This window comes from Symsagittifera roscoffensis, chromosome 7, assembly GCF_963678635.1.
Source record: "Symsagittifera roscoffensis chromosome 7, txSymRosc1.1, whole genome shotgun sequence".
Lineage (NCBI taxonomy): Eukaryota > Metazoa > Xenacoelomorpha > Acoela > Convolutidae > Symsagittifera > Symsagittifera roscoffensis.
Window position 1 is genome coordinate 5,156,610 of NC_087068.1, and position 22,120 is coordinate 5,178,729.

General features: G+C 35.6%; 2 protein-coding genes across 6 annotated transcripts in view; one reads left to right on the plus strand and one right to left on the minus strand.

Annotated features, from left to right (window-relative positions):
* The window catches only part of LOC134851744 (centrosomal protein of 290 kDa-like), a 495,955-nt gene that overhangs the window by 180,360 nt on the left and 293,475 nt on the right, over positions 1-22,120 (minus strand). The window lies entirely within an intron of this gene.
* LOC134851748 (phosphoribosyl pyrophosphate synthase-associated protein 2-like) lies at positions 6,610-21,195 on the plus strand. 4 transcript variants are annotated; one of them, XM_063867967.1, is made up of 9 exons: positions 6,610-7,097; positions 10,621-10,673; positions 11,077-11,316; positions 11,562-11,733; positions 12,195-12,478; positions 13,696-13,710; positions 16,923-17,300; positions 18,442-18,512; positions 20,500-21,195. In XM_063867967.1, exons 1-9 carry the CDS (start codon positions 6,982-6,984, stop codon positions 20,854-20,856), a joined length of 1,686 nt encoding a protein of 561 aa, XP_063724037.1. In that variant the 5' UTR covers positions 6,610-6,981; the 3' UTR covers positions 20,857-21,195. The 4 variants fall into 4 exon arrangements, with proteins under 4 accessions (XP_063724037.1, XP_063724039.1, XP_063724038.1 ...); XM_063867969.1 differs by lacking the exon at positions 16,923-17,300; XM_063867968.1 differs by lacking the exon at positions 13,696-13,710.

A 22,120-nucleotide genomic window follows, 5' to 3' on the forward strand; every position in this document is an offset into this window, starting at 1 on the left:
AGACAGTCGGACATTTAGGCACAAGGGTCAATGAACACCGCAAAAGAGACTCCCCAGTAGGAAAACACTTGTTAGAATGTAATAAGGAGGTAAGCGGTACTGCTGAGCTGACGTTAGAGATAATAGACCAAAAACCCAACATTCATAAGCTACACACACTAGCGGCTTTGCAGATTTGGAGGGAAAGGCCGAGGATCAACACACGCTATAAATTCAGGAGCCGGAACTTAACACTAAAATTATTGTAATCTATGTATAACATGGCTAAAAGTTAAAAAACTGACAGGTCAGAATCAAAAATTTTCCCAATTCGAAATTTTATAACCATGAAAGAACAAAAAACTTAAAAAATCTGAGAAATTCATAGGAAAATTTTTATTAATGATTTCGTAATTTATTGTGTAATTAGTTGTTTAAATTTGATTGGTCAAAAATTTTAGAGCATTTTACACATGTTTCTCATTTTCCAGATCTTCAATAATCGTGGTTCTTTGATAATCTGTTCACATGTTCTAAGTTTTCCATACTGTTAGGCGTTGACCTGGTTAGAAATGAAAGCTATTCTTGAACTTAAGTATAGTAGGCATAAATGTTTTGTGGGGAGGTTTAGCGATTTTCGTTAGTTTTCACGAAATTTTGATTTGCTCAACTTGCTGAAACTCGAGGAATTTTTTTTTAGTTTCTGTTCCTATAACAGAACCAAGCACTCGGGTCTCTACCTTTTTAGTTATTCCTGCATTTTTGAAGATTTTCTCAGCTTCACCGAGTTTTCATGTGAATTTTTTTTCGAAGTTTTTTTTGCAACATATTTTATTTCGGTTTGTTTTCTTTGTTTATCTTATATCGCAAGTGATGCGGAGCTCCGCGTCGCTTCTTGTAGTGGATGTAACTCCACTTATGTCGGCCAGACAGTCGGACATGTAGCCACGAGGGTCAATGAACACCGCAAAAGAGACTTTCCAGTAGGAAAACACTTGTTAGAATGTAATAAGGAGGTAAGCGGTACTGCTGAGCTGACATCAGATATAATAGACCAGAAAGCCAGCACTCATAAGCTACACACACTAGAGGCTTTGCATATTTGGAGGGAGAGGCCGAGGATCAACACACGCGATAAATTTAGTAGCCGGAAGTTAACACTAAAATTGTAATCTATGTATACATGGCTAAAAGTTAAAAAACTGACAGGTCACAATCAAAAATTTTCCCAATTCGAAATTTTATAACCATGAAAGAACAAAAAACTTGAAAAATCTCAGAAATTCATAGGAAATGTTATTAATGATTACGTAATTTATTGTGTAATTTGTTGTTTAAATTTGATTGGTCAAAAATTTTAGAGCATTTTACACATGTATCTTATTTTCCAGATCTTTGATAATGGTGATTCTTTGATAATCTGTTCACATGTTCTAAGTTTTCCATACTGTTAGGCGTTGGTCCTGGTTAGAAATGAAAGCTATTCTTGAACTTAAGTATAGCAGGCGTAAATGTTTTGTGGTGAGGTTAAGCGATTTTCGTTAGTTTTTTCGAAATTTTGATTTGTTCAATCTGCTGAAACTCGAGGAACTTTTTAAATATAGATTATGTTCCTATAGCAGAACCAAGCACTCGGGCCTCTGCTTTTATAGTGATTCCTGTATTTCCGAAGATTTTCTCAGCTTCACCGAGTTTTCATGTGAATTTTTTTTCGAAGTTTTTTTGCAACATTTTATTTCGGTTTGTTTTCTTTGTTTATCTTATATCGCAAGTGATGCGGAGCTCCGCGTCGCCTCTTTGTACATAATTTGACAAACAATTTCAGGCTTTTATGTCTCATTTTCTTAACAACGCAGATCGGAACACGGTATTTTACTGTGCTGTTGGGTGCACATCATTTTATTTTCTCATTTGGCCTCGCATATCTAGTAAAATTGAGTATTTAATGCTAAAAGACCGAAAAGAGGGCGAACTTTACGGAGCTCACAGAGATTTAAAAGCGCATCTTTTTGGGGACCTTGTTTCTCTTCAACCGCAGGAGAACGGAGAGACAGTCATATTAGAATTAGGAATATCATCTGGAGCTAATATCGAATATTTTCCCAGTGAATCTACTCTAATTGCTTCTGATATTCACTCAATCGGGTTAGAAGAAATCACGAAAAAATGTGAAAGCGCTGGTGTTATACTTAGAAAGTACCTGAAAGCTCAAGCCGAGGATCTTGCGTGTATTCCTTCAGGCTCGGTTAGCGCTGTTGTTACAACCCTGGTAACTTGTAGTTTCCAAAACCCAACGAAAGCTTTTGAGGAAATTCATCGCGTAAGTTGTTTCATAGTTAATTTTTGTGCTTTGACGTTTGATTTCTTTTTAAACTCACTTCGATTCCTTTGTTGAATATCAAACAGCAAAAATGTTAAGTTCACAAAAACGTACCTAAACTTTCTAAAGCGGACAATTTTCTGAATTGCCGGCGAAAGTAAAAAACTTATTTTCTCTAAACAGGATATTCTATTGAAAAAAGTGCCAATTATCAACAGTTCTTGAATTTCAAAAAGCTGTTACGTGATATTTTTCTTAAAAAGTTGAAAAATCTTTAAAAAAACTTCAATCAGCTTTTGTTTCGGTTTCATTGTTCTTTTACATCTTTCAATCTGTTCGCTATGTTTGATTTTTGAATTGTCTTAATTTGCTTTTGCCTTGACGTGTGACTTCATTCATTATCAGGTGTTAACCCCTGGTGGAAAGTACTACTGCTTCGAGCATACTGAGGAGTTCCAAGGTAGTCTCAAAATTAAGCTAATTCAGTTCGTGATGTTTCCTCTGCAGTTCTGCTTGTTTTACTGTCACAATCAGAGGAATCAACTAAAAGACATTTGCAAGGTTTTTGGCTCGGAAAATGTTGTTGCTGAAAAGACTGTTTTACCATGCGCGTTATCATCTTTTGATCCAATTGTGCTATCAAATTGTCCCCTTCTTCACGGAAAAGCAACTAAGATTTAACCTGAAGAGCACTCAAATCTAAAGTACAATTCGCTCCTTTGTTGTCTCAAGTTTATCAGATACCATTTGATACGAAAAAACATTGCCAAGCGACTCTTTAAAAATTATGTGCCGGAAAAATAATTTACCCTTGCGATTAATTAGCAAAGGTATTGTAATCGGGCACTATGCTTTTCCCGTAAACATTTTAGCGAACTGAATTCGCACGTGAGATATTAAGTGGTTCTTATAAAAGCCAATCTTAGTGTGATACTACAGGGCTACTTTTTTTCTAACTTAAGTCGCAAATATTAGTGCTACTTTTAGTGCTAAATATTACTGCTAAAGCAGTAGGCTGAGTTGGCTATCTAATATCATATTTTGACATTTGATTATTTATAAGTTAACACAGTTGAAGCATTCTTAATTCATCAGATGAACCGAAGAAAGCTAGTTTTGCTTTACACTTTCTTTTTGGTTTCTCGCTTCTCTTTGGTTTCGATTAGCGTCAATGGCACCACTGGTCTCCCAAAAGGGTCCTTTATTTTTCAAAAATCATTAATTTATTCCCTTTATTTTCTATTTTTGACCCTTTTGAAGCTACATCGTACGCTTTTTCGCTTGTGTTTGCAAAGCGCAGCATCGCCTCTGGGTAATAAATTCAAAATCAATTACTGCCTTGCGTTTTTAGCCTAGAGGTAACGCCCAAACTTTGAACGACAATCGTGCGTGGTTCGATTCCTACCAGGAGCAGTTTTTTTTATTTCAAATTGGGTGTTTTTTTCTGAACATTTTTATTTGACGTGTCGGACTATAGTCTGTCTGCTTAACCTTATCGACTTGCACTCCAAAGCTGGGATGTTTTGTCCGTTTTGAAGCTTTTTTCTACTAGAACTGAAAATAATTGAATCTGTTTCTGTTTTATTTTCTTCGGCTTAAATAGAGTCGAGCTTTTGTTTTATCTATTTAATTATATTGGCCTCCACCTTTAGATTTAATAGAATAATAAATTTTCCGACCATCGAAAATTGGGAGGAACTTTGTATTCGGGTGTGTTTTAGTTTTTTTGTTTTCCAAGCAAAATCAGGTATCACAAATAATCATCGGACAAAGTTGAGTAATATACCATATTAAAACCCTTTCAGTCGTGATTCGAACCACACAATAAAATTCTCAAAATGTCGAGAAAAACCTGTTTGAATTTTTTGATTTTTCGTCTAATTTCGAGTGATGAAAGCCAGCGAGCAGGCTTATTTATGCTTATTTTAAGCCGTTGACAATATTTTATTTTTAATTAACTTCAATTTTGTTTGAGTAAAATTAGTTTTCGAAGATTTTTAATGCCATTTTGGGAACCCAAATTGATTTTCCAAAACTTCATACATTTTTTTTGTTTTTCTAGTCATTTCCAACAAAAACTGTTGTCCTGTTTGCCTATTTTACTATGATGGTCGAATGTGCCTAAATTATAGTTTTACGTCGAATTCTTTTATCACACCACGCATAAAAACTACACTAATTTCAAAAAAAAACTTTTTTTAGTAGTTTTTTGAAGACTATGGTCGGAACATTCTGTGTTACTTGCACAGTAACCGGCTATTCTTGTTTTAATAAGCTTTTTGACTGTTATGATATGATAAATGTGATAAAATGGCGTCATTTAGGAAGACAATTGTTTGTTTTATAATTAGCGTTTTAGTTGTGCAATTTTTGATTGATATTCCAGTTTAACTGATTAATTTTTTTCAATTGTTTTTCAAAATTGTTCTATAATTTTTTGCAGGGCTGTCATGTTATTAACAAGGTGTTATTAACAGACCTATATTTAACATGTTAATAACACCTATTGGTACCATTGTTTTTAACACATGATGTACTAACAGCATGCGTCATACACTAACAAATATTTATTTCAGATTGTGTCATGCCGCGGCAGAAGAAAGACGTGTGGTACAGCTTCAAAGAGATTATCGTTGGCGGCGTTAAACGGGCCAAATGCAAGACCTGCGGTTTTGAGGTTGTGAACAATGCGGCACGCATGGAGAAGCACATGAGGGATTGCCGGAATGTGGACGATGACGATGACATCCAGGAGCAATCCACATCTTCTGCCACTACAACATCATCTGCTCCGCCGGCTCCAAAGAAGAGACAGACAGCTCTCAATGTCATCTCCACTAATCCCACGAGGCAGCATGAGAGCGATATCCTTGTGACTCGATATTTCATCGCAACCAACACTCCGTTTAATGCCGCGTCAAACAAGCATCTCGCGAAGCTTGTCCAATTTCTGCGACCAGGAACAACTGTTCCAGATCGCCGAAGGATTGGTGGAGAGTTACTGGACGAAATTTATGCAAGTGAACAAACGAAAGTGAAGCGAATGGTGTCGGGCTCCAACGTCACACTTGCTATCGATGGTTGGCAAAATTACATGGCAAAAGTTCCTCCCTATAACGAATACCTTTTTGCTGAGGGTTACAAAAAGGTCGAGAGTGAAGCTTGGTGGAGAAGTGGACTTCGACTGGGATTCTCGAAAGAATTGGTCGACTATGCATCGACACTGGCCAATGCTATCTCCTCCAGTGCAGGATTGGAGCGGTGTTTCTCAACTCTCGGACTCACTTATGGAAAACTCCGAAGTTCTTTGGGCGTCGAGAAGGCTGGAAAGCTGGCTTTTCTCTTTAAACAACTCAATGAGTGATTTTAAAACTCAATTTTGTTTTTAACGTGTTTTTTTCATATAATTAACATGTTAACATGTTAAAAACGTTTTAGTTAACAATATGACAGCCCTGATTTTTTGTTGGCTTTATCGCAAGTGAATCATTGAACTTTTCATGCATGAGCTGCTTGTTTCATGAAAAATTTTCATGCAGTGTTTTGACCGGGCGTAATTTATAATTGAAAAGGGCGCGAAGTATTGAAAGTGGTGCCTTAGTGGACGGTCAATCGTCTAGCATAAAAGTTTTAAAATTAAAAATCGTATCGACTAGCATAAAAAACGAAGTCTTTTTACTTATTCCGCCCAAAGTTGTTATTCTTAAAACATGAGAAGAAAAAACCAATTGCTCAAATCTGATTGGTTGAAGTTAACTGTTGTCAAATATATAATCATTATACAATAAAAAAATACTTTTGTTCCTACGTATTTCAAAATTTATGCGGCACTCACTGTTCGGTTCAAGTCATTACAGGTAAATTCATTTGCTTGTTGGTTGCTAAACTTCGCGGTTTTCTATTTCTCAGAAATGCAAGTTCCACTTTGAAAGATTATTTTTGTTGTTCTGAATTTCTGAGAAAAAAAAGCTGCCAAAATTATACTATTCTCAGTGTATAAGGTGTAAATCAAGGTGTACTGCTCTGGGAGTGCTCGGAAAATCAATTTGATCGACCCAAAAAAGGTCAAAATTTTTGAAAATCCGCCTCCCTCGAGAAAATCCTAGATCCGCCCCTGATTGAGACCCGTCGTTTTCACAGCCAGTTTTTTTGCACAAATTTTTTTATTAATGCAATTGGATCAATTTTTTTGCTCAAAACAATTAATTTAAAGATTTGAGTGCGTTGATGTAAACGACGTGGTTAATCGTTGTCCTATTTTGATGGACGAATCTTGGTGCTTTGGATAAGTTGTGGTCTCTTTTCAGAAATATGAATGCACGATGAAGTGAAGTGGACACTCATCTGCTGTTCAGTGTGGTTTCTTTGCCTTCTGATTACGTCATCATTCACTATGATTCACGGAAATTGACGTGTGTTTATGTATGACATCAATAGGTTATCACTGCTGATCTGAAACGTGGTTTTCCTTCTTGTTAAATGTTGAAATGCGTTAATGGTACCATCCATAAACAGATTCGATTCAAGTGTTAAAGCACACTTTTTGTTTTGAAGCTGAGTTCTTTCTTACAATTAATCTCAATTCGAACTGTTGCTTTGAATAAGTCTTGGGTTGCAGACTGACTTTTAACTTATTAACTAGTTAGTGCTGGTTGGTTGTGTTACTTGTGTGTGCAGTAGTGATGTCTAATAGAGGGGGTGGAATGATGATGAGCAAGGCCCACCCGGCCTCCATGATCAAAGGACAGGTTTTGCTGAGTGGGAACAGTCACAGACAACTAGCCCAGAGAGTCGGACAGTGAGTAGCCGTCTTATTCGAATTGAATTTCGCCTCGTCTGTAAACTTATTGCAATTATAAAAGACGGCTTTTTTCCTTTCCCACACCTGCGAATTTCGTCAAAAAAGAGCCAAAGTAAGCCAAAGCTTTGAAACTTCTGAACAAACAAAATCATAGTGAGATCAAGTAAACAACCCACTCCCCCCCCCCCCCCCCCCCCAGCGGTGTCGGTGGACTGGACTTTGTATATTTGGTTCTAAATTGGGTTTGTTAAAGTCATCAGAAATCAAGCATTATTACACGCTACGCAATAAATCTTTAATCCAAAAAAAATTAATCGTAAGATATCAACATATATTCTTTATCGGAGGATTTAGTTAATATACGCTGAAACAGGGAGGCGGAGCAATAAGCAGAATGGTCCAAGTGCAGAATGGGTCCAAGAGCAGAAAATCAGAAGAATTTTGACTTATTTTGGTTTATTCGGGCTATTTGATAAAACAATTATTAGAATCGTCAAAAATTACCAAGAAAACGAATAAATTAGGCATGAATTGTCTAATTTCATTAAGTATTTTGATTAAATTTTTTTAAAAATTCTTGATTAAATTACTCAAATTGTGCATAAAATGTTCGTTGCGTTGGTATTATTGACATTTCTGATAATTAATTTACCGATTAGCTTATAAAAGTTGATATTTTTCTGTTTTTCTGCTCTTGGACCTATTCTGCTCTTAGACCATTCTGCTTATTGACTGTCCACCGCTAAAACAGAACGAGGCTACACTAGTGGACAAAATTAAACTTAAATTCAAGTTTTAACTCTCGAAATGCCATTTTAAGGACAATTTGGACAACATTTACTTCGAGTATGACCACCAAATTAACATCGACCGATTGCAAATGAAGTTTTATATGAACGTCTCGATTTTTGATTTGAAGCTTTTACTAGTTTTTTCCGGATCTAAAAAGCCCGTTTTCACCATAAAAAGCCCGTTTTTTGTAGGCTTGCTATGAAAGTGAACACGTCATCGATTAAGTGGAGTGGAAAAGTTGATCATGCGATATGAAACATTTAATAAAGGAAAGTAGCATTGTTCAGTGTGATAGATTTCTTCAACGCTGTTGTTTATTATAGTTTCACACCGCTGAAAAACTAATTACAAATGATGAAAACTGGCTGTTACAGACCTGGAAAAAACTGATAATTGATTCAAATCAAAAATCGAAACTCTCAGAGAAAATAATTCACATCATTTGCTGTCATTAGATGTATTTTAAAAAAATCCAATAAATTGTTTTCCAAAAATGGTCCTCAAAATTAAGCATTTATAGCGAAAAAAATGTGAATTTGTATTTAATTTTATAAACCCTTGTCAGTGTCGGTAAACATTGAGTCTTAAATTGGAAAATGCTTTGCATAACAAAATAGTATAACACGGACGCTGTTAACTGCGCTGTCGATTCAAACTGAAATGATCTTGCCGATCTTCTAGCTTTTGATTTGAATGGAAAGTAATCTGAGCGACATGATTGAAATTAATAACCGAAAAAGGTTTAGATTTTTCCGAATATGGTTTTCGAACAAAATACTCTAATAATAGTCGAATTAAATACATTGAAAAGAAAAATGAAATGGAGCCTGGTGGTGACCGAAAAAGTACAACAGGAGGCTGCAAGTGCACTTTCGCAAAAAATGGTCAAAAATTTTTAATTCAATAAACGCAAAGAACATTTAGCTGAAGTTCGTCGTAGCGCAAAATAGTTTTGTTCTTGGTAAATCAGCATATTTCGCGAGCCGCTCTACTGGGATTATACTCGGGATGCCAGCCACTCTAAGCGGGATGTCCGCCAAAGCGGGTAACTGTCCGAAATAATACAAAGTATTGATGGTTCAGGTGTTTCGAGGTTTTTGTTAACTGGAGAGACCGTTCAATTCTTTTATCGTTGCTTACACGCGCGTTGGTCAATTTATGTTATTGTTGCTTATGCGTGCGTTGTTGTAATTGAAGTTAGCTGCGTGGCAATGTCTGTTTTTTGGCTAAATTGCAGTGGAGGCTCGGTAAAAGCGTAAGCTTTAACTGAGAGAAACTTTCCCCGAGACAATGTGAGATAACATGCACGCTACGAAAATTACTTGTCGATCATCTTGACTTTTATATGAACTTTAAAATAAACTGACTAGCTTGATTCAAATGATTTACTAAAAGGGTTATTAGTTTCATCCAAATTTGAATATGATCTTGAACAAAGTCGTGCCAATATTAAGACTGGTTGACGAAATTAAATTGCTGCATGAAATGGAAACTGGATATGACCAAAAATATTTTATGATTAAGAGTAATGAACGTAGTGAAGACTCTTACATAGGTCCTGTTGATTTTTTTTATTCAAGAAAAGTCTCAAAATGTGCATAAAAGTCTATATTAACTACAGATGTGCATTCATACATATTGATGCATTTATGAATGCACTTAGGTATATATGCACTTACTTGTTGAGTTCAATTGAAATTCATCTGCTGAAAAAGATGTAATTAGCACTCTCCAAATACGAACGTGGAAACTTTTTATGTTCACTTGCGTCCATTGTTTTTGAAGTGTAATGTAGTAAATTCTTGGAACTATATATGTTTTGTTTGTCCTTGAACGATAGGATAAAATGCAAATAATCTTCAAATATTTAAACCAATAGAATGGTTCAACAATAGCTTAATTAATTTTCGAGAAGTTCACAACTGCCCTCAATGCGCACCAAAGGTTATATCTGTTTGAAACACGTGAATGAGGGATTATTTCTGAAGTTAATCGAAATGCAATCTTGTTTTGGGTGACAAAATGCATCAAGTGAATTAAGAATCACATATCTGGCCTCACTTAGTATACATACATTTGAATCAAGCATGGTTTTAAAAGACCCAACTTGGAAGAAACCTGTATTAAAGGAGTAAAATTGTACTTGAATCGTCCCATTTTACTTGAATCGTCCCATTTGGTCGTCCAAATATTCAATTAAATTGTACTAATTCAGTCTCGGCTTGTGTGTTTAAGAGCAATGAACGTAGTGAAGACGCTTATATAGGTCTTGCTAATTTTTTTTTTCAGGAAATGTCTTAAAATGCTCTAATATCTACACATGTGCATTCATACATATTGATGCATTTATGAATGTACTTAGGTATATGCAATTAGCATATGCAATTATATGAACTGCGCTGTTTGAGTTCAATTGAAATTCATCTGCCGAAAGATACGTAAATAGCACTCTCCCAATACGAACGTGGAAATGGCGCGAAAAAACGTGAACGATTTTAATTGCGAGAGTGGAATTTAATGTTTAGATTTTCAGCGGAATAAAAATTTAACGTGTTGATAAGTTGGGTTAATGTTATCAAAAAGCGACAATCTGAAATCGTTCTAGAAATTCAAAGAGCTTGAAGGTCATCTATTTTTTTCTTTGAAATTAAGATTTTTTAAACAAAAGTCAGTGTTTTTATGTATACTTGCTTTACTCCTTTCCAATTTTCGATTGGCTATGTTTCAGACGACTCGGAATTCCCATTGGTGCTTGCAAACTGTATCAGGAGAACTGCGGAGGTAAGAGAGATTGAATTAGATCAGCCAAAGAAGAGATTAAGTTGGTAAATAGCAGCATTGGTATAATGTGTAAAATTAGATTAAATTGAGAAGTTTGTTATGTGTAACTTGCCACATGTGAAGGGACCTCAATTGTACGCTTAACAGTTGTAGTTCTGATAATTGGACAAGTTCTGATAATTAAACAAGTTTTTTTCAATAGTTTGATTTGAGCTTATTGTGTTTCGACTGAAAGTGATTGAGCTGGCAACAAACTAATGCCTTTCAAGTTACCCACAATTGACTGATTTTCACGATTATTCTGCCTTGTTACTAATTACTGACTTTTGATTGGCTGAAATAAGTCTTTGGCAAAATGAGACTTCGACTATGATGACTTCCCTTTGTTTTGTGTCTTTTTTAGAGACGAAAATCCAGATAGATGAGTCAGTGCGTGGAAAGGACGTGTTCATTCTGCAGACGGGGAACAGGGATCCCAACAACATGATGATGGAACTGTTCATCCTCGCCCACTCCTGCAAGACCTCCAGTGCCCAGAGGATAGTGGGTGTGGTACCCTACTTGCCCTACAGCAAACAGTGCAGAATGCGGAAGAGGGGATCGATCCCCTGCAAACTGTTCGCAGACATGATGGTCAAGGCAGGTGGGTGGCTCATCACGCAACACTATTAATATTTACAATACATGTTTGATTTTTTTTGCTGCAACAGTTAATTAAAGGGCGAAGATCAAGAAGCTGATTATATTGGTAAAAAATAGTCTATGTTTTTTTTTGCTCTGTGAGTCAATTACATTTAATTGGTCTCTCAATCGTTGATTTGCTTTACGAGTTAGTTTTTTGTGAGTAATGCTTAAATTCAGTTTGCGTATGTCGTCTGCTTGTGATAGGCATCCAGCACTTGATCACGATGGATCTGCACATGAAGGAGATCCAGGGATTCTTCTCCTGTCCAGTGGACAACCTCCGGGCCAGCTCCTTCCTCATCCAGTACCTCAGGGACCAGCAGACTCCCTTCCACACTGTAGTTGTAGTAGCCAGACATCCAGGACAGGCCAGAAGGCAAGACACTGTTTCTAAACAACCTGAAATAGTCGTTCTATGATTTCAGATAATAAAGTGGAATGAATTGGTTTGAATGTGGAGCTATTTTCACCCCCACCCCACGACATTGTGTATTTTGTATATTTTCTATGTTCTGTTTTTTGTTAACCATGCTAATTTTCATCTCATTCTGAAAAATAGTCATTTTACAACGAAGTCAATGTGAGATGAGGACTGAATAGGTCCGAATTTGCCTTGTAACATTTTTTGATAATCAGAACGAAAGGGTCAAACGATAACATCGAACCAAAGGATTAGGATTCGATGAAACTTGTTGAATTGTGCAGTCTTGGCTATAATCAGCAATAATCTATTCGTGTTTTAATCAGCAATAATCTATTCGTGTTTTAGCATTGCAGTTTCGGTGTTAAGTTTAATGAACAAGTGGAAAATAGAGGCTATTTTTGAGTCTGTTTCAGAGCCACAGCTTATGCAGAGCGACTTCGCACGACTCTCTCAGTCATCCACGGAGGGGAGGGGGTGGTGCTAGACACAGAAGCCACCGACGGCAGAAGTTCCCCTCCCCTACACTCGACCAACCCCAGTGTCACTTCCCTCTCCCAGTTGAACACACCATCAGTAGGACACACCCCTGAGAAGCCCCCCTCAACCTCCACGACTCATCATGCTCAACAGCAGCACCAGTATTACATGGCTTCAGCTGGCACTGATTACGATGCTCCTACTGATTTTGCATTTCCCAGTAAGAGATTTACTGTCTAATTGATTGAGGTTGCTTTTTTCATTTCCGCTAAGATGCAGTGGTGTTCATAGGATCTTAACACTGAGTTGGAGGAGGGGGGGGGGGGAGGGGTTGGGTTGATCTATTTTATCTAAATCTTCCCCAAAAGACCCTTCTTTACTTGATAGGTCTTACACCCAACACTATTGGATCGCCTCGGAAAAAGAATTACGAAATTGCTTCCCTTTGCTGTTAAGTATTTTGATGACCAGGCCAAATGGATAATTACCGATTTCGGTGAATTTTTGCCGACGCTTATTTTAAACATGGGAAATACAGTGCTGATTTAAATTAACCGGACAAAAAGAGCTAACCTAGAAACTTAAAACGCGTTTTTCTCAAATTGGGTTGAGTTTAGGTGAAAACTTATGAAGACAAAACTTGCTTAAAATTTTAGCAGAATTAAAATGGTGTAATTTTTTTGCGAAATTCGGGCCCAAAATTACGCCAAAAATACCGAGTCGATCAGAGAGATATTTATATCAAAGTGAGCCCATTACGTAGTCCAAGAAACTTTAACAAGGGTATAATCTCCAAAAAAAATTGCATGTTGTTTAAAAATTGTTTTTAAATAAAAAGTTGGTATTTTATATAGTAAAAATGACCTTTTTTGTCTATCAAACAAAAATAAATTATTTTATACAATATTTTGGAGATTATACCCTTGTTAAAATTTGTTGGGCTACGTGAGGGGCTCACTTTGATATAAATATGTCTGTGATCGACTGGGTATTCTTGGCGTAATTTTTGATTAACAAAGACAAGCCAAAATTACCCATTTTTGGGGTAAAATTTCGGGCCCGAATTTCGCAAAACAAATTACACCATATTAATTCTGCTAAAATTTTAAGCACGTTTTGTCTTGATGAGTTTTCAGCTAAACTCAACCCAATTTGAGAAAAACTCGTTTTAAATTTCAAGTTTAGCTAATTTTGTCCGGTTAATTTAAATCAGCACTGTACTAAGTTTTCAATTCATGCTGAAGGTAGTCGGTTGATAGGATAATGTACGTTTTGGGCGTCATCAAATAATATTAGCGATGTTCCATGTTTTCAAAATGCACACTAAAAATAACTGCATTTTATATGCCGTTATTCTTTGTTCAATGATAAATTAGACTAGCTTAGTAGTCTGTGTATTACTCACGCAGAGTCTTTTTCATATTTTGTCACTTTCAGAGTTTTCTCCGAAAGGTAAAATAAATTCGGCACTTGATTCGATGTCACATTATAGATATTATTCTCCCTTTTCATATGGCTGTTTCGTCTCACCCACTTTTTCCCGCCAGTATTTCTGTATCCCAGTTTTCTTCAAAATACTCGATGTTAGTGATATATTTGCGTAGGTGGTTGGTTTGCGCGAGGGGGTCACATAACCACGTATTTCATTCGAGTTGCCTAACTTAGGGAGGAAATCAATGACAGTTTAAAATCATTTCAGCCACATAGAATATTGCGATCACAGTACAGTAATCTGCACAAACAATATCAAGTTTAATTTCTTTTTTTTGAAAGTTTTGTTATTTCGCGGAACAAAAGGGGGTCGTGTTAAGGCATTAAACTGATGTTCTCGATGGTAATAAATATTGCGTTCTGTTGAAGCTTTTTCAGAATCGATGAACGTAGTTCAGACTCTTGTATAGTTCGTGATGATTTTTTTTTAGGAAGTCTTGAAATTTAAAGGGGCTCAAATTTACTTCTTCGCGGTTTGACTTTTGATTTCTTTTCAAGTTCAATTCATTTCCTTTGTTAAAAGGGAGACAATTTCCACTATCGAACAGCAAAAGTGCGAAAGCCTCAAAAAACGTAATCGAATTCTAGTTTCGAAAATGGAATTTAGTTTTCAGATATCAGGCTATTTTTTTGTATCATAAACGAAGTGAAGCATTTATTGGATCGTGTGTCTTTCAAAGGAAAAAGTTGTTTAATGCTTAAATTAAGTTTTTGAGATGCTCAAATTAAATATTTTGATTAACTAATTCGAAGAAGATCAGTTTTTTGAAAACGAATTTTGCAATTGTGCGAAAAAGTGTGAAATATTTTAGTTTCAAATTGGGTATTAATTTTTAAATTTTCCAGAAAACAAAGCTTTATCTATTGATTCTTTTATCTCTTTGATAACCTTTCAAACGAATTGTGTTAATTTGAAAGACAAGTGTCAGTAATTAAATGTTCTTTGAATTCAAGGAGTTTTAAATTTATAAAATATACATATTTTGTTAGAAAACATAAGAGAACTGGAAAAAGGCCAATTATTTGGTCTTTTTAATATTCGATGAACGTAATTCAGACTCTTTTATAGGTCGTGATGATTTTTTTGTTTTTCGTTTTTTTTCCGGAAAAGTTTTAAAATGCTCTAATAGCAAAAGAAGTGCAATCTTAATATTACACGCACATGTGAATGCCCTTAGGTATATATGCTTATTTTGAGCTCAATTCAAGTTCATTTGCTAAAATATATGTAAATTGCACTCTCCAATTACGAAAGTTCTTCAGTGTTTTTTGTATGTTCATTGGCATTTTTTTGCTGTATGATGACTCTTGATTTGGTTTTGTTAAATTAGCCCTAAAAGGGCACATGGGGAATGGCTGTTTGCTCTAAATGAGTCGTCGAGTTAGACATTCTAACCGCTTCTCAAGTACGACGAAAAGTTTTTCAAGTATGTATCAAGATTCTTCAATGGTACCAATAAACGTTCGCGAACATTTTTTGACTTGTTAATTAAATCAATGAAAGAAAAACAAAAGAAGTAACAAGCGGAGTTCGATAATAGCACAAAATTTATGTTGGCGTAATATTTATAAGCAGGAGTTTTCTCAAAAAGTTTTTAATACATGATAATCAGTTTTTAAGAGTCACTGAACTTAGTGAAGACGCTTGTATAGGTCTTGGCTTGGTGATTTTTATTTGATTTTTCACTTTAAAATGTGATTTTTCTAGGTTTGTCTTTTGATTTTATTTGATTTCAGTTTTTTCGCTTTGTTAAAAGGAAGGCAAATTCCACTATCGACGTTAATACACAAAGTCGCAAAAAACCTGATCGACTTCTTATTTTGAAAGTGAATTTTAGTTGACGGAGTTCTCATCGGAATAAAAACACTACCTATTGATCCTGTTTTCTCAAATTGAGTTAATTGTATCAAAACGGTTACGATCAGTGATTTCTCTAGAATTTCAAATAGCTTTAAGGACATATCTTTTTTTTTAATTTGAAAGTTCAAAAAATGAGTCAGAGTTTTTTTCTGTTTCCTTGCGTTCATTAATTCATTTCTAACTATCTGCTGGCTATGTTTCTAAATTTTCAAGTGCTAATGAACTTAGTAAAATTACTTATACAGATCGTGATTGTTTTTTGACAGTTCAATTAAAATTCATTTGCTGAAAGGAAAGCAAATTACGCTCATAATTAAGAGAGCTGAAACGGCGCAAAAATGTTAATGAGTTTCTAATTGAAAATGAAATTTAATTGTCTCAGCGGATTAAAAATATATATATTTCAACCCCGTTTATCCTAATTGGGCTTGTTTTATGAAAATAATTTCAATCATACAATATTCTTAAATTTTAGAAAGCTTTTCAATGCGATATTTGTTTAGCTCGAACTTTGAAAATTTATTAAAAAATTTATTGTTTTTTTTTCGGTTTAACTTCATGGGCAATTTTTTAACTGAGTGTTGGGAATGTTCATTTTTTGCATAAAATGTTTGTTTTGTTTTTTGATCTTATTTTATTTGATCACGCGCATTCTTCTTGCTAAAGAGATAGGTGGAAATAACCTGCTTTTTAATTTAAAAAAATTAAACATTCGTTAATTTTATCAAACACTTAATCATGAATGAATTAATAATTTTTTCTTAAAATTCAAAGAGCTTTAAGGCCATATACTTCTTTGAAATTCGAAAGTTGACGTTTTTTTGGTTTCCTTGCGTTCATGACTTTTCTCCAACTGTCTGTTGGCTATATTGTTAGTTTTATCAGAAATTGACAATGATAGAAGATTTTTGAATTGTAAAGAGCTTAAAGGTATTTGTTTTTGAAACTTAATAGTGTTGTAAATTCAGAAAAAAATCAATAGTATTATCGGTTCACTTGAGTTTATGGACACTTTTCCAATTGCTTGTTGGCTGTATTTTGTATACAGAGTAAATTGTCTAGTACGACGCCTAGGCTGATATATCACTGACGTGGCTTCACATAAAATTTGACGCTGAAACTAATTTTTATAAAATTTCTAAAGCTCACAAGGTTGTGGCAAATGAATAATTCTTTTTATATATCAGAACAGTTTATGGCTTTTACAGAGAAAAATAATTGTTTAATTCCTAAAACGCACACTGAGAAAGTTGATTAGGTGATGATTGCTCTTAGTTGTAATTACATGTATGTATTGTGTCTAAACTTTCAGCAACGCAGATGACACCCGGGAAACCTGCGGCCAAATTAAACGCCGCCCCTCCCAATGAATTATTGCACGTCGATTATGACGAGGACGACGGTTTAGTCATGAAAAAACCGTCGCCCATTAAGGCAGACTTGCTCCGCTCTCTGTCGCTTAGCTCGGCGAATTCTCGCGTCCGCTCTTTCTCGGAAGGGCAAACCGAGAACCCCCATCTGAACGGCAACTCTTCCTCACAGCCTCACAGAGATAATGATGGGTTGGGAGAAGCGGATGATTTAGTTTCAGAGGGACTCTCCTTTTTCGCCAAGGGCAACTCGGGGAAGTTTCGGCTGCGAAAACAGTCGGACTCCCGCATTGCTTACTACAGATCTGAGTACATGCCGTGTATGTTGAATTAAAGGGCCATGGTTTATTTGATTGAGCGATCAATTAGCCTAAAATATCTTGGCATGTAAATATTGGGCGTGTCACATCTGTATTTATTGCATTGTTCTCAATTTTTCACCTGATAAGTAAGATGAGTTTCTATTAACGAAAATGAACTTTCAGAATGGAAATTATTCGTGGCAAAATAATCGAATGACAGGAAATTATTTTAGCCAATCAGAATTCAAAAATTTGCCGGAAAATAGGTTAATTTAGCTTTAGTTTTGCTAACTTGACAGCTTTCGATTGGTTTATTTTTTTTGCGACATGATGCTTGTCATAAAAACAGCCCCATTGTTACAGCTTCAACGCGACGAAATTTTATACTTTGTATATGTTTTTATCATGATCTGTGCACAAATAATCGAGCTTGAATGGTCGTTGTGTCATTAATTCGACTGGGCTTTGAAGGGAATAAAAAAAACTCTTGGTTAAAAGTTGTTGGTATTCATAAATTTCTGGGACAGTTGGATCTTATAAAAATTAAGGGATCTTAGGAAATTTGTTTGCCTGCCCTGTCATTACAAGGAAACCATCATTTGCAAAAGGTGAAATAGGCAGTCATCTTTTTATTATGAATTAACTAAATGTGAGAGTTTTTGTGAATATATAATTTTAAAGTCAAATTAATGTTCAATCGATGTCATTGCAGCCATGTTCATTGTGCACAATTAATTGCTTACGTTTTGGACACGCAAATAAACGAGTTTGTCGTTTTTGCTTTGGCTGATGGAGTTCATGTGTTAACGGTTTTCGTACACGTGTTTTAACGAACGTTTGCTTGATTTCACTTTGTCTTGTCTGCAGTAGCCAGTGCATTGAGCTAATGAACTTAACCGACGCATGACATGCTGATGACGGATCTCTTTATTTACCCCCCTTTCTCCGTTTTCACCCTTTGTGGTACCTACTCCCCTCTATGAATGACTAAGTCACTGGCTACTAAGCACTATGAAAAGCAACTGTCATACCTAGTAACTTATTATTTTCCCCATTTTGCAGTAGGACAGGGGTAGTTAAAGAGATCCTTGATAACGTGTGTGGAGTTGGTAGAATTGATTTAGTTGATTCATTGAGTATGACTGTTTTTGTGTTTTAGCTCTGGCAGCGAAGAAGAAGCCGCCCATTAATGTAGTGGGAGATGTTGAGGGTAAAATTGCCCTTATTGTGGTGAGTCAACATTTCCAATACTACCTTCCAATCAAGTCATTCAGCAGTAGTTAGTTATTTCAAAAAAGCATGTATCAGCTCATAAGAATGCCAAATTTCTGATTAATTCCGAAGAATACATTGGTAAGTTCTAGTTTTAGCTTGCGCGGAATTCTATCATATATTTAAATTCGAGCTTCACTATCCCGCCATGTTTAAGCATTTTCAACGTATTATTTTTGCATATTTATCGAAAGAATTTTTGCACGCTTAAGCTATATCTTATATTGCAGATATATATCGTAGATTTTTTTTCGATTTTCCATTTCGAGTTTATTTCACCGAGTTCAACAGTGTTTATTTCACCGAGTTTAAACTGAGAAACCCAAAAATGGGATACTGTCAGGGCTGTCAATTATGAATGCCCAAATCCTTTTAGTTTATGAGATACGACGATTTTGTTTGACGTTTGTTAGGTCATTTTTTCTTAAATTTTCAAAGAATTCAGATTTAAAAATTTTCACAAATTAAATTTTTTATTTCTACAGTGAGGATTTGTCTGGATACTCCCAGGTGTTGCGAATTTTGCCTCCAAATTTGACTGCTCAAATCTTTGTAGTATTCAGAGAACTTAAATTTAAAATTGTTTTTCACAAGCAAAGCTTGTGTTGGAGTATGAAATCTCTTTTTTTCCAACCTAAGTCGCAAATTTCGTTGCGACGCAAATATTTTTGCGACAAAATTTTGATCAAAAACCAGCTTTAAGTATAGCCAATGCTAAGGATATTAACACAGACTATTATATTACAAAAAGCACTTTACCTTCAAGGTATCATGGATTTGTAGCGTAGGGAAAGAGATCCGATACTAAAAGAGAGGGTTGGAACTGAGGCAAGGTCGGATGTTTTAATAAACTTTTTCTTATACTAGCTAAAATGCGTCCGCTCCATAAATTGAGGCATATTAGTTGGTATTTTTTTCAAATTGACTGGTACTGCTAAAGCGTCAAATTGGCTTGCGTCACTTAGCAATTATGTGGACTCATAATTGGCGTGCGTCATTTAAGAAATTTTGTATGCTCAAAGTTTCACTCATTCAGTTTTTCCAGTAGCGTTATCGGTAAATTTTTGCTTGTGTATGCGTAGTTTAACTTCGCCTGTGTCAAAATTTCAAAATTCCCAACCCTGTAATTGGAGGTTTTCAGAGTACTCAGGTTGTCGAATCTTACCTCCAAGTTTTACTGCTCAAATCTTTGTAGGCTAAAAGATATGACATTTCTTATGATTTTCTCAAAAAAAATTTTTTAAAACTTTAATTTGAAGTTTCTCAAAATTTGAAATTTTCAACGCTGTACTTAGGTACTGTGAGATTACTCTCAAGAGCTGCAAATCTTGAGTCCAAATGCGGTTGCTCAATAGCTTTTAGTTTCCGAGATGTGATATTTCTTATGTAAATTCAAAAATTTTACAAAGAATTTTATGGTTTTTCAAAATTTGAATATAAAACTTTACAAAAACTGAAATTACCAACCCTTTAATTTGGTGCTGACAGTTACACTCATATGATGCAAATCTTACTTCCTAGAAAATTTCCAAGATAACAAGTAAAAAGTGTAGGCGTTCGGCAGAAAAAGGGCCATTCAGTATTCTTGAGCGCATGCCGGCTTAAGTTTACGGCTATTGATGCTAAAAAATATTTTTGATCGTCCTATAGATCAATAAGGGTTTCGAGGATTGGGCGAACTAGCGCGTGTTACTGGGGACCGGCCTACTTGGGTTCGTGGCGCAGAGCATGTGTCTTTTAGGGCAATTAGAATTGAGTTTGTTTCTCATATTTGCAACTCAATTTGATATGTGCCGCAGATATGTCCCCTTGTTACTTGCGCCCAGATCTTTGAATTTCAAACCTTGCGAATTGCTTCAAGGCTTGTGTCCTTATTTTTTACAAGGATTTAGGTGGCGCTTTTGTTGCTGTTTAACCAAAACAAAAGTGAATGATTTTATTTTAGGAAGACATCATTGATGACGTGGAAGGTTTCTGTGCAGCTGCCAAATTCCTCAAAGACAGAGGCGCCAAACAGGTCAAGGTCATGTGCACCCACGGACTGCTATGTCGCAACTCGATCGACACAATCGAGAAGTCAGCTCTGGACGAAGTCATCATCACTAACACAGTTCCCAACGAAGACCTCGTTTCCGCTTCGCCCCCCGAGAGAAACTCCAACCCCCACTCGTACTCTTCCAGTGCCAAATATGGAAAGATTACTGTGGTAGACGTCTCGGTTCTGCTGTCCGAGGGCATCCGACGAATCCACAACGGGGAGTCAATGTCCTATTTGTTCAGAGATATCCCTCTTGACGACTAAGTTGTCATGATCGCAGTCGCAGTTGAATCTGAACAGAAACTAATGATCAGTTATTGATGAAACTTATATCACAGACACACTAATTGTAACCTGGAGTTCGTATCGAGAATCCGAAAACAAACTGGAAAACTGAAGTTAACTTAGATGAAATGAAAAATTAGAATTTAATCCAGAAACTAATCACGGCTTATCGTTGCGCAATATTTTGCATTAAAAGGTTTCAAATTTCAATCCTGCTGTTTGAAACAGATGTGGTCCGGATAAATTAATGGAAAACAGTATTCATTGTATTTTTTGCATCAAATATGTTGTTATTCGAAATAAAAAATATCCAAGATTACATTTTGTTTAGAAACTAAGCGGTTTCTGATAGCTTCTGTGTTGTACGTTTTTCTTACAGAGCTCTCTCTTTACACCAGCGATTAGCCTCATGTATTAGTACGAACCTTCTTCTTTTCTAACCTATCTCGCAAATAAAAGTGTTCATTAACAGTGTTCACTTATTTGGTGGCATTTTTGCTATAATCACAATCTGTAGCATCGGAAATTTCATAGTATCTGTTCTTTGCTTTATTTCTGGCTAGTTTTTCTGATTTTTAAGCGTCCGTGGCTGAGTGGTTAGTGTGTGAGACTCTTAGTCTCTAGGTCGCAGATCGAATCCGAGACGTAGCCAAACTTTTATTTATTACAGGCTTATTTCTAGTTTTTTATTGCACTTTATAGAGCTACTTTTGTCGTGTTCTCCCTAGTGTTTGCGAACCAAAGCTTTGCCTCTGTGTTAAAATGGTTTTTCTATGAAACGCTGAAATTGAAAAACAAGTTGATTCCAATTATTTTTTTGTTCAATAAGTTGGTTTCTGTACCTTCCGTTTTTCAATTACCAAGTTAATTTTTTTGCAATGTTTTACTTTTTTGGTGGAACTTAAGCTCGCAGAAAATTACTTACTTATTCAGTAGCGTTTGTTGTGTATCATGTTGGTGGGTAGTATATGACGATTGTCAAGCAATTGGGCCTCAGATGCGAGGACGTGAGAATCCTCACCAGATTGGAGGTTCGATCCCGTCACAAGTTTCAGCAAAAGTTTTACTTTCTAAGGCTGAGTTTTTTTTGTAATACTAGGAAATAGGAGAGGTATTTGTATTCAGTTTTTTGTTTGCTTTAAGAGTCGATGAACGTAGTTCAGATTCTTATATAAGTCGTGACAAAAGAAGTGCATTCATATTTATAAATGCACAAATGAATGCCCTTAGATTAATTTGCATT